This window comes from Scardinius erythrophthalmus (assembly GCF_964197995.2).
Source record: "Scardinius erythrophthalmus genome assembly, chromosome: 7".
In the NCBI taxonomy this organism is placed as follows: Eukaryota; Metazoa; Chordata; class Actinopteri; order Cypriniformes; family Leuciscidae; genus Scardinius; species Scardinius erythrophthalmus.
The window spans coordinates 32326951-32341003 of NC_138227.1; the positions used below are offsets into that span (position 1 = coordinate 32326951).

At 37.3% G+C, this 14053-nt stretch overlaps 1 protein-coding gene across 2 annotated transcripts in view; it reads left to right on the top strand.

The window, feature by feature from the left end:
* Window positions 1-10098: 10098 nt before the first annotated feature.
* Window positions 10099-14053, top strand: part of maml2 (mastermind like transcriptional coactivator 2) — a 71098-nt gene continuing 67143 nt past the window's right edge. The window contains exons 1-2 of one of the 2 annotated variants that reach the window (XM_081371696.1): window positions 10099-10472; window positions 12902-13327. In XM_081371696.1, coding sequence (XP_081227822.1) covers window positions 12929-13327 — 399 coding nt within the window. In that variant the 5' untranslated portion in view covers window positions 10099-10472; window positions 12902-12928. Of the gene's footprint in view, window positions 10648-12901; window positions 13328-14053 lie in introns of both variants that reach the window. The other variant, XM_081371697.1, reaches the window with a different exon arrangement.

Below are 14053 nucleotides of genomic sequence, written 5' to 3' on the forward strand. Positions count from 1 at the left end.
GAAGAGGACTTGGAGCATGTGCATAACCCATATACAATAATAGGCTCAATGGCTTCTTCTGCTTCTTTTTTTTTTCTTCTTTTTTTCTTTTACCAAGAATTGAACAATACACTCACCTAAAGGATTATTAGGAACACCTGTTCAATTTCTCATTAATGCAATTATCTAATCAACCAATCACATGGCAGTTGCTTCAATGCATTTAGGGGTGTGGTCCTGGTCAAGACAATCTCCTGAACTCCAAACTGAATGTCAGAATGGGAAAGAAAGGTGATTTAAGCAATTTTGAGCGTGGCATGGTTGTTGGTGCCAGACGGGCCGGTCTGAGTATTTCACAATCTGTCAGTTACTGGGATTTTCATGCACAACCATTTCTATGGTTTACAAAGAATGGTGTGAAAAGGGAAAAACATCCAGTATGCGGCAGTCCTGTGGGCGAAAATGCCTTGTTGATGCTAGAGGTCAGAGGAGAATGGGCCGACTGATTCAAGCTGATAGAAGAGCAACTTTGACTGAAATAACCACTCGTTACAACCAAGGTATGCAGCAAAGCATTTGTGAAGCCACAACACGCACAACCTTGAGGCGGATGGGCTACAACAGCAGAAGACCCCACCGGGTACCACTCATCTCCACTACAAAGAGGAAAAAGAGGCTACAATTTGCACAAGCTCACCAAAATTGGACAGTTGAAGACTGGGAAAATGTTGCCTGGTCTGATGAGTCTCGATTTCTGTTGAGACATTCAGATGGTAGAGTCAGAATTTGGCGTAAACAGAATGAGAACATGGATCCATCATGCCTTGTTACCACTGTGCAGGCTGGTGGTGGTGGTGTAATGGTGTGGGGGATGTTTTCTTGGCACACTTTAGGCCCCTTAGTGCCAATTGGGCATCGTTTAAATGCCACGGCCTACCTGAGCATTGTTTCTGACCATGTCCATCCCTTTATGACCACCATGTACCCATCCTCTGATGGCTACTTCCAGCAGGATAATGCACCATGTCACAAAGCTCGAATCATTTCAAATTGGTTTCTTGAACATGACAATGAGTTCACTGTACTAAAATTGCCCCCACAGTCACCAGATCTCAACCCAATAGAGCATCTTTGGCATGTGATGGAACGGGAGCTTCGTGCCCTGGATGTGCATCCCACAAATCTCCATCAACTGCAAGATGCTATCCTATCAATAAGGGCCAACATTTCTAAAGATTGCTTTCAGCACCTTGTTGAATCAATGCCACGTAGAATTAAGGCAGTTCTGAAGGCGAAAGGGGGTCAAACACAGTATTAGTATGGTGTTCCTAATAATCCTTTAGGTGAGTGTATAAACAACCATAAATGGCCTGGTACAAAATATAAAAAGTGTCTTAATCAGACAGCAGACAAGCATCATAGAATAAGAAATAAAATAAAAATAAATTAAAGTAAATATTAAATAAAGACATTTCTGACTAGGGTCTATACATTCACTGTAAAAAAAAATCCTGTAAAAAAACGGTAAATCTCTGGCAGCAAAGTTTCCAGACGGGTTCTGTTAAATTACAGCAAATAACCATTTCACAAAATTACAGGCAAAAACCGTAAAAATACAGAATTGACTTTACGGTCAAAATTAATTAAATTACAGTACATTACTGTTAATAATGGCTTATTAAACCGTGGAAAAACAGATAAATTATGTCAAATTACATAAAAAGAACATTTAACTTTAAGGTCAAACTGTAAATTTAGGGTTTTATAAAGTTATTTTATAATAATGCTCTGTCTATCTACAGTAATTATCTTTTAATATATAGTTTTTCTGTGTAAAATAACTATGAAGTTATGTATAAAAATGTAATAAGTACATAAATTCAAATACAAAGTTTGTATATTTACAGTTTTAATTTTTTGCAGATCCAGTTTCACAACTTTGACCAATCTCTAATTAAGTACTTAATAATAGCAAATGTACAGTCAATTTCTGTTAAATTAACAAAACATACAAGTACGGAATACCTGCACATTTACAGTATTACTCATTAAACAAACATTGAACATCAAGATATGTGAATGATAGGAAATACAGGCTTAGTATATCATTTAGAACATGTAAAAATATCCACATTAAAAGACAATTGCTGTATGCCTTTATACTCTAATATAACTTATTTCAAACATTTACAATTACATTTTATCCAAAGTGACTTAAAATTAAGAGAACAATAGAAGCAACAAGTGCAGTGACAAGTCCGAGTTAGTGTAGCACTGTGCACATTTTTTTTATTAAAACAAAGATTTAGTATTATTGGGTCAAGTGTTTATGAAAAGATGGATCTTTAGCGGTTTCTTGAAAATGTGTTGAGTTGGGCAGGTCATCCCACCAGCAGGGAACAGTCCAGGGAAAGGTCAGTGAAAGTGATTTTGTGTCTCTTTGGGATGATGGCACCACAAGGCGCCGTTCACTTGCAGAACACAAGCTTCTGGAGACACACAGATCTGAAGCAGTGAGTTTAGGTCTTGCTGCAGCATCTGGATCAGTTGCAGAGGTTTGACTGATGCTGGAAGAGCTGCCAGGAGAGCATTACAATAGTCCAGTCTGGATAGAACAAGAGCTTAGACAAGGAGTTGTGTGGCTCTGATAGGAAGGGCCGGATCTTTCTGATGTTGTATAAGGCAAATCAGCAGGATCACACAGCAAGGATGGTTTGGCTGAAACCATAAGCAGTTCTGTCTTGGCAAGGTTGAGCTGAAGGTGAAGGTCATTCATCCAGCAAGAATTTTCCATCAGGTAGGCTGAGATAACCGTCAGATCCTCTGGCTGGAATGAAAGGTAGAGATATGTGTCATTAAGTGATAGGAAAAGTCATGTTTCTAAATGACAGAGCCTAGTTACACTACAAAAAAAAAAAAAAAAAAAAAAAACAATAGATGGGTGGAATCTAACACAATCGTGGTCTTACTGTAGTAAAACCAAACCTTGTGCAGCTCCAGTGGCCTCACAAGGATCAAAAGAATATTCACATGGGAAAATACAGTATAAAACAAATTAAATGTTCTGCCACTTTTAGTGCAATCACATGGAATCAGATGACTCAGCCATTACAATATTTTAAATTACTTCTTCCCATACCTTGTTTGCCATGATCATTCTGCTTTCCACTTGACCTGAAATCACAAAAAAAAAAAAATGTTTTAACAACTCAGTATTACATTTACACATGTCAGAATATGTTCCACTGGGACAATGCAAAACCTCAAACGACTATGATCTGGAAGCTGAGCAGGAAAGGCTAACAGTGATGTTTTGAGCTGAGACACCTAACGTTAGGGGTGTAACTTTCTGTTCATCTGGATCAATGCAATTTTCATAACCAATGATCAAAAGTATCCTATGAAAAAGGCTACTATGATGACCCCAGGTCATCCAAAATGTAGATAAGTTCATTTCTTCATCAGAACACAAACATTCTATCAACTTTTATTTTATAAGCCTAATATATGCACATGTATGCATTCTATAGCTAACGTTAACGTTACGTGTTGGCAAGCAGATGCAGCCAGAATATGCAATTTATCATGTTGTGTTCATATTCTAGTCTACTATCGCGTATTAACGAATATTTTATATACAATTAAACGGACTTGTAAACGGATATGTATAACATGTCTACGAAAGCTCGCGTTAGGTCTTTTGAGGTGTGGGTTCAACTGATCTTTCTTAAAACAGACGCATGCTACATTTTCAGTGTTTTGCCCTCCAGCTCTCGCCTGTTAACTGAACATCATTTAAGAATGCTAACGTTAGCTTGAAAACTGTAAACTTAACACAAATGGAATATAAAATATCGTTCACATCTTACCTCAGCCGGTGATCCGTTGGTATGATGTCCGCTCGCTGTGACGAACAAGGCTCACTGAAAAGGGCGTTATTTCCGAAGAATCCAAACGGACTGACTAAAAACAGCTCCTGCTCACGGCTGCTCTTGACGAATACGATTGCTTTGAACCACTGTTGATCTCACAATCCACTTCAAGAGAGTAGACTGAATTCAAATCTCCCGCTTGCCCAAACTCGACTGATCAGCTAACGTTAACCGTTGTGGGCGGGAGTAAACAGCGGAAATGAATTTGAATCTGCGTCATCGCGCGCGCACTCAACACACACACACACACACACACACACACACACACACACACACACACACACACACACACACACACACACAAAGCCCTAAATGTGAAGCAACGGAGATTTTGGAAAAATATTCATAAAATACATGAAATTATGGGAGAATAAGACAATGAAATAATGATCAAAATGAGTATAAAATAAAATGTGAAATAAAAAATAATTCAGGCCTACTGTAGCCTATGTAGGGTACTGTATGTACAAATCACAGTCTATGGTACTAATAACTTTTATTTAACCTTAAAAAAAAACTCACTTTAACCTCCACGTGCTTAATAATCTGATGCTAGGGGCGCCACTCATCCATAGGGGCGCCAAAATGAGTAAACGAGTGATTTTTTATTTTATTTTATTTTTTCATAAAAAAAAAAAAAAAAATTAAATAATACTATTTAAACCATTACTTCGAAATACTACCAAATAAAGCAAAAAAAGTCCGGCACATCAATCTTCCCCCGCCCAGCGAGTGCTTAAAGTGCGTCAGAAAAAGTGCGCGCGCGCGATCAGTTGTTGGTAATTTGTTGTGTAGCGTGCGCGACGCCGCATCCAATATAGACAGCATTGCTTTTGGTTTGCTTTTGTTTGTTTTAACACACTCGGGCTCCCCTGTAGAAATGGACCTGGCAGCTCTAGACACGGTGAACGTTTCCTGATTGTGACGGATGGCCAAATTTACATGACACATTATAAATTACCATTATAGTCTGCAATAAATACAGTGTCAAAAAGAAGAGAAGAGGATAAAAGGGGATAAAGACAGGTAAAGAGCATGATGTAGTGAAATTGCATCTAAATTTATCTAATTGCATAGTAGTAGCCTAAGACACTATAATTTAATGGCATTTATTTTAACCTTAAACTTAATGTTAGCAGTTGTGAGTTCTCCAGAGGCCACAGACAGTGTGATTTTGTATAACAATCATGTCAGTTTTAAGACGCATTTTTTATCACTTTTTTAATTAATGTTTTACACTACAGTTGTGCAGTTTTGGGGGATATATGGCATTTTTTAAATTTATCTGCAAAAATTAGTAATGATATTTATTTACAGGATTATTAAAAATAGCAAAGTTCACATTAAATCTGTATTGTAAAACGCGCTATAAAAGATAATGGGGACTTGACTTGAATGCTAGATGTAATACACTACAGGCCAAAAATTTGGACACATTACTATTTTTAATGTTTTTGAAAGAAGTTCTTCTATCATTTATTTCTGTGATTCTGTGAATTTTCAGGATCATTACCCCAGTCTTCAGTGTCACATGTGACATCCAGTCTATCACATGATCCTTTAGAAATCATTCTAATATTCTGATTTATTGTGAGTGTTGGAAACAGTTCTGCTATCTAATATATTTGATGAATAAAAGGTTAAAAAGAACTGAATTTATTCAAAATAAAAATAAAAATATTTTCTAATAATATAAATCTTCTTTACTATCACTTTTTATCAATTTAACACATCCTTGCTGAATAAAATTGATTTATTTCAAAAAAAAGAAAGAAAAAAATTACTGACCCCAAATTACTGACCAGTAGTGTATATTGTTGTTAGAAAAGATTTCTATTTTTAAAACATTTGCTTCTTTTTTTTTACTTTTTATTCATCAAATTATCCTAAAAAGTATCACAGGTTTCAACTGTTTCCAACTTTGATAATGAATCATCATATTAGAATGATTTCAAAAGGATAATGTGATAGCAATGGTCCTGAAAATTCAGCTTTGCATCACAGAAATAACTGATAATTTAAAGTATAATGAATTGAAAACCAATTATTTTAAATTGTAATAATATATCACAATATTCATTTTTTTACTGTATTTTTGATCAAATAAATGCAGGCTTGATGAGCAGAAGAACATTAAAAATTAAAAACATTAAAAATAGTAATGTTTCCAAACTTTTGGCCTGTAGTGTGTGTGTGTGTGTGTGTGTGTGTGTGTGTGTGTGTGTGTATATATATATATATATATATATTAGGGCTGTCAATCGATTAAAATTTTTAATCGCGATTAATCGCATGGTTGTCATGAGTTAACTCGCGATTAATCGCATTTAATCGCACATTTTTTATTTGTTCTAAATATACCTTAAATTATTACTTTTCAAGTTTGTAATACTCTAATCAACGTGGGCATTGATAAATATAGATGCTTTATGCAAATGTATGTTTATTATTGAAACCATAGTCAATATAGCATGAAGACGAGACATGTTTCAAAGGTCATAGATGTTTTTCAAAGAACTTGTTCATGTCTATTAGACACATGTAGAAAGAACAAAGAAATACCAGGTTCCCATTACTTCTCTTTCTTTGCACTGAGCAATTTACTAACACAAACATGTTTAGATTTTTGCATGACAGGGCAGCTCTTCTGAAAATGCTAAATGTACATTTAGCATTTATTATTACATTGTAGTTTGTCTCTCTCTGTGCCCATTTTGATGAAGCTAAATTCTCAATACATTCTCAATAAAACGTATATTTTACTGTTTCTGTTGTCAAACAACGGAATGAATTTGAAATGGTGACTGAAACGCGACCAAATAAACATAACCAGCTCTCCCTTTCAAGACGTTAATCTGCACAAAAATTCTGATAATCGAGCCGTCGTCTGGTGAAATCAAATACACATAAGCTAAAGACAATATCCGTGCTCTGATTTCGGCTATATTTGTAAAATTAGAGAAGCAACATAATATCTGTGTTTAACTGAATTAAAGCGCTGCTCCTCCGCGTGAGACGCAGAGAGAGAGAGAGAGAGAGAGCGAGAGAGAGAGAGGCGCGCGCGCGTGCTGGGAGAGCAGTACCGGCAGTACCGGTATATTCTCAGAAACTAAATAAGGTTTGGGCGCTTTGTTGAAGGGAAAAAAATCGCTAAAGGGGTCTGCAATGTGGCTAAGTTGCCAACACTGTGTATCTGCATTTCTCCAACTAGGTTTTGGGCCACGGGTCAAACAGAAAATACGCGCTGCGTTAATCGTCCGTTAAAAAAATTAGTGCCGTTAATATGATTTTGCGTTAACGCGTTATTAACGCGCTAAATTTGACAGCCCTAATATATATATATATATATATATACTGTATATCATGAACACAATGACGGGGTGAAATGGGCTGTGATGCATGGGGCGCCAGGTAAAATCTTGCCTAGGGCAGCAAATTGGTCAGGGCCGGCCCTGTGGCTAGTGATGGCAGTCTGACACTGAACTTTGATACGTGCTTCAAACCATTAAGTACAATTCCATTTGAACCAATGTTCCGAAGGTTGCTTTGGTACGTAAATATCACGTGGAAATGCGTGCGCTAGATTTATTTCACTCGTCTTAATTAAAGTCTCCTGTCAACTATCTAGCCTCGATCATTTAGATGCAGCCTTGGCCACCAGGCGAGGGCGCTGTTGAGTAATGAACCCAAATTCTTCTAAGTGGTTTAGTGCCTCACCAAAGCTTCAATTGCCCATCACTAGTTAAGAGTTGATCTGATTTTTTTTTTTATTGTCACCACAGTTGTGATTCATATGCTGATTCTTGACGTCTGCGTGAGTATATATGATTCTGTCAGAACATTTTCTGTTAATTCTCAATAAGAACGTCAAAGAAATAAAGTCTAGATTATAATAAGTGAAGATGCTGAGATCTTGAGAGATCTGTTAGTGTTTAATGTTCTGTTGGGATTTAAAATGTTTCTGTATGGTCTGATTTATGTGTCCCCATTGTGCTGAAGAGTAGAGCCTGTGCTTCAGTCCAGGATGAGCAGAGAAACTCTGATGTTATATTACATGTTGCTTTATTTAACAGACAGTAACTGTAGTTGCTGATGCAGTGACGTACAGTACAGTCACAGTAAATCATGCATTTAGTTAAAGCTACAATATGTAAGATTTTTGTAATAAAATATCCAAAAATAACTTGCACAGTGTGATATATTTCCTGCAATTGTGTACTTACAATATCCCAAATGTTCCTAAAGATTTTTAATTTCAGAGAAACTCCCATTTTAATTAATGGCTCGTCCCTGTCGCCCATAGTAACCATGGCGACAGATGTGGACAACTGCGTTACGTCTAGCAGCGCACTCACGCTGTTTTTTGTTTCATTCAAACATTATTGACCATGGCAAGCAGACTTTGGGACAAAAGGAGAACTAAAACAAGGATCAATATCAGCGTGGCGTTTTCGAGATGCCGAGAGCTCCATGTCTGTGACAAACTTCGACTTGACAGAGATGCACAAATGTAGAGGTGAGCAAATGTACATAAAACTGATCAATGCTATATAGCTCAACATGATGAGATGTTAGAATAAGATCAGTATGTTATTCTAATGATGATCTACTGCTATGATCTACTGCAGCTTACTGCTAGTCTCATATAGCAAACAAATGAACACATGGAATAACATTATAACTTTCAACACATTCAAATGCAGTTTAGTGTGATAGTGTAACTATTAGACCAAGTGAAACAGCGTTGCGTTACCTCACAAGTTTCATTCGTCTAATAAACTGACCTGTGTAAGTATTATTCAGCACTTGCGGGTAAGGTATTTCGGTAGAATGAAATGTCCTTATTCCTTTATATCTGTGGGACTCGCGTGTGGCGCTTATATCTGTCTCTCATTAGCAATCGCGCCCTGCTTCATACCACAGTCATGTTAAAAACATCAATGTTTTCACTCATCCATAAACATTATTAGATCCTTCGGCATGACGGCAAGTTCCATAATTCCGCTTATGCGTTATCAACCTACGCCTTTGTTATCGTAATAGGTTAGCGACCCCGAGCGGCGAAAAAAAAAATACATATTGCAGCTTTAGTAAAAATTCAGGAAATATGTGAAAAAACTGTTTCTGTTTAAAAAAGTCTATGAAGATTTCCGTAAAAGTCTTTTGCACTATTTAAATTAGGATATTTTACATTTTACGTTTTTTGTATGGCAGCCATTGCTTACAGTCATTTCTCCGTTTTTTGGGGGGTTTTTTTACAATGAAGGTTTTGATTGTATTAATTCATGAAATTGTTGTAAAATAACAGTTTTCCTGTAAAACATTTAAGAAAATTTTCTGTAAAAGTTTGCACTTTATTTAAACTAGGATATTTTACTCTTTTTTTTTAGGGTTTTTGTTTGGCAGCTGTAGCTGACAGTCATTTACCATTTTTTAAAGATTTTATTTTACGTATGTTACTTGTATTTAATCAGCAGACACTGCACTGTATGTGTCCAAGACCAATTTCCTTTGGGACAATAAAGTCTATCTTATCTTACATGTATATTATGCAACTATCCCTAAACCAAACCCGGTAACACTTTATGATAGTAACACTTTATTTTACAGTGTACTTGTTGCATATGTTACATGTACCAATAGTTGTAACAGTTGTATTATGTAATTCCATAATTGCATGCAACTAAACCAAACCCTACTCCTACCCTAACCCTGTAGTAAGTAGTTAATTAATATTACTCAGTACTTCAATATATAATTACACTGTAACAATGTCACCTTAAAAAGTGTAACCCCAAACCCTAATCCTATAGCCTAAGTAATTAATATTACTCAGTAGGCTACTTAAATGTATGATTACACAGACACCTTAAAATAAAGTGTAACCAAAACCTTCAATTCCTTAATTATTGATGTCAAGACTGTAAGGAATGAGTCTATACAGAAATAATTAAAAAAAAAATAATAATTATACTTAGGCTACTATTAGCCTATATTTGGAATAAACAATACTAGTGACGGATAGCCGGTCTCCCGGCTACATGTGGAGACGTTACACATGTAACGTTTTCACTTTTCAACATAACCAATTAACAAAAATGCAACCTCTTCCACTAGTATTGGTTCACGCTGTGGCTCGCAGTCAATGCATTCAATGCATTTAATGTAGTTCACTGCTGGTACCACTAGAGCCTGCAAAATGACAGCTCACCAATCGCAGGATTTCTGTACAGCATGAGGGATCTGCTTATACAATGAGAGTCTGTAGTCAGCTGCGGTAAGCCAGCCTCTCCGGACTAACCCCGTACGCGCTCGGACTGCTGACAATCCACTGCGCGGAGAACGCGCCGCGACTCCAGGTTTTTTTTTTTTCAGTTTGTTTGGGAATCACCACAAGGAACCGTAAACCGCGTTAACGATGACAATGATGGGAAGTGCCTGTACACTGCCTGAACTCCCCCGAAGTTTGCGGATTTCTATCGTCAAGTAAATGGATTATAATTGCGTGTATTATTTGTCCGCTGACACGGGACCCTTGGTTATAGCCATATGTGCGTTCAGGTATGACCGATATCCGCATGCATTAGCGTGATTGGGTTTATTGCTTGGTGCAGGACTGTGTAAAAGCCTTCTGACTGCACATTGTGGATTTGTTACACCTTGCATGGAGTTGAATGAGCGCACGCTGCGATTTTGGCACCCTGGCAAGCTGCAAGACACCCCCGTGCACTGGAAAGTAATACATAGTGTTTTAATAATGTCGTGATATAGCCTACTGCAGAGACTCTAAAAATGTGTGGATCCTGAAGTCACGTTTGATTTTCATATGCACTTTGTTAGGTTTTGTCTGTGTGACATCAGTAATAAGTAGAAACGTTAGCCTTGTTTTAGTAGCCTACTTCCATTGAGTTTGTATACCCAGATAACAAATGTGTTTTCTACACGTTTCCAAGATATTTCATTTGTAAACGTCGACATATTTACGAAAGGTTAAAAGAACAATAGCTACAGCGCAAACGTTATCAACCGTGTAACAAATTAACACGACATAGTCAGCTTACCTGAAAACTTAACTTGTAATTTTTTTAAAAAATCGTTTATTTTTTTAAATTTGCTCTTTAACAAAAATCTCAACACTTCCTAATAAGTTCCTCATCAGGTTACTAATGTTTAAATAATGTTAACAGTTCAAACCTCGTTGCACTGTAACGTTTTCTCTCTGGAAATTAATTTTTGGAACTTTAATCAAGCACAAGCATTGGGACGTTACATTATGTTATTTTAAAAACGTTAACATTGCCATTTTTAACATTGAGAAATATTTTTTTTATTTTTTGTATTAAACACTCTAATGCTAAAACTAAAAAAAAAAAAGTCAATTACACTGTGCACACTCACACCAGAAGCTGACTTTTCTAGTTATTTGAAAACGTTATGTTTACCACTGCCTTTATTTTACAAATAAATCGAAAAACCCCAACATTATAGTAATTAAAACCCCATAGGAAAATCTCAAAGCAGGTCATACCTGCACTACAAAGTGCCACATGCATTTTGGAGCGTCTTTGCTTGTTTGCAATTCAAGGGTAAATAACTGTTCATTTGAATTTACAGCATATTGAAGAAACACTTTATATAAAGACTTATGTTTTATGTGTTTAAGGAGCGGAGAAGAGTGTCTTAGGGCCCTATTTTAATGATCTAAGCGCATGCTCTAAAGCACACGGCGCAAGTGCACTTAGGGCGTGTCCGAATCCACTTTTGGTAGTTTAACATGGGACAAATGGTCTAAAAGGGTTGTCCCTACTCTCTTATTGAGTAAAGGGTGTGTTTTGGGCGTAACATGCAAAAAAAAGATCAAAGTCTCTTCTCCTGTTCCCTTGTGGATTCGCTATTTACATGGCGGAATTTGCAAGCGGTAAAACTGAACGCTTTTCTAGCCAGGAAACGGATCTGCTCATGTACGAGGTTAATTTAATGAGTGAAAGCAGACCATCTACGGGACAAAGTGTACGCGCGTTGTGGACCCGCCTATAGGCGCACATTTACTAACGTACTGTTTAAATAACAAAAACAAAAATACTGCGCCATTGACTTAAAACCAGGCTTTTCTTGGTCAATGGCGCAGTCTATTTCAGTTGCCTCAAAATAGCAACGCGCCAACAATGCGCCTGAACACACTTCGTTTTCAGACCAGCACGCCCATGGGCGCACAAATGGGCGCAAATGCATTAACTATTTAAACAACCCATCCTGCGGCAAAATGATAATTGCGTCGGGCTGAAACTAGCAAAAAACACTTGAGTCGCACCTGGCGCCACATAACGCCAGGTGTACGATAGGGCCCTTAGTCTAGCAATTGTCGTTGAATTATAGCCAATATCTACTGTCTAGATAGCCTGTGCGTAGCACATCATCTGTTATAACATGAGATTTTGGCAAAATGACAGAAAAAACTGAGCGCCCACATAGCTACAGTAAACTTTATAACCCTTAAGTTGATTAACTGACTCAGTTGCGACCGTTCCAATGATGTACAAAACACGACATTCGCTGGTCAGAATCTTCGTAACTTAACTTGAGCTTGATTTTGGTAAAATGTTAATGATATAATGACACATGCAAGTGCTGGACCATGTGTAAAGTCATAATATCAACTTCGACAAAACAGTGTTTACTTATTAGAAAAATACATTTTTCCCCCATGTCCTGAAAAATAGCATTTCATTTAGATCAATTTAGAAATTAACAGCATATTTTAAAGGCAGAAGTGGCTTATATGAAATGATCACAGTGTTATTCCTGATAACACTTATTGTGTCTAAAGTGTTTTTTTTCTGAATATGTGGATGCCTGGGTAAATTTGAGCATATTTGATTAATTCCACATAAACGTTCACAAAGCGAAAAAAAGCGTATCATTGCCCAAATGAATTATTATTTAATCAAAAATAAATAATTGTGTTGTTTTTCTGGTTGTGCCCATTAAAGGGTTAACGAAGAGGGGAACTAAAGGTCATGGGAGAGGCAGCTCCGACTCAGGCCACCCCAAGTGGTTTTGCACCCATGTTGGGCGTCGGGATGGGAGGATCAATCACACCAATCGCCACTTCAAGAGGATCAGCCGTTCCTCAGCTCCACAGTGCCATAGTGGAGCGTCTGCGTGCCAGAATAGAACTTTGCCGGCGGCATCACTCCACTTGTGAGGACCGCTATGAGCGTGGTCTGGCGGAAAATTCGGACCGGGAACACGAGAACACACTGCAGCTCTTAAACATCGTCCATCAGGGCCCCGGGAACAGGAAGAAGGGCAGTAGATCGGCCTCTCAGCATCCTCCTGAATACAGCAGAGTAAATGGTGAACATAAAGGCCACAGCTCATCAGAGGCAGAATCCAAAATTTCTTCGCAAATAGCAGTAAGTTTTACGGGTTGTATTAACTACACCCACATCATAAATCTTATAATCTGTCTAATACACATAGGGACACGTGTCAGACCGATTCCCCAGAGAATGACATCAACACACTGATATGATGTGATTACTGTGGGTGTGTGAGGGAGAGATGGGGGTGTCTGTTTAATTAAAAAGCGCCCTGCGGGCAGGCACATGATTCTTTTAAAGGTCTTTTAAAAATATAACAAAACAAAATATAACTTAAAAGGAGGTGGTGATTCAGTGACATCTGATGGAATTTTTTTAACAATGCACATTTCCATGCAGTCCCTCCTATAAGTATTTTCATTCTTAAAGGAGAACTCCGGTCAATTTTAACATTGAGCTCATTTTTTGGTAAATTTGGAGTGCTGTCAGTACAGAGAACAACGACAAAAAAAATGTCACATCTACTGCAGTCAGATTCACCGTGTTCACTCTGAAGGAATCACTCACATGACCTATGCACTTGTAATGACACATCAAGGATGTTAAGAGGCTAAAAGCAGGTTTAAAACTTGCCCCATTGAAGTCAACAGGGTGCAAATTTTAAAAAGAGGAAACACAGTGTAGGCAACACCGATTTTTGTTGTTCTCTGTACTGACAGCACTCCAAATTTACCAAAAAATGAGCTAAATGTTAAAATTGACTGGAGTTCTCCTTTAAGTCACATTGGAAAATGTTTGAATGCCATTGCATATCAGACC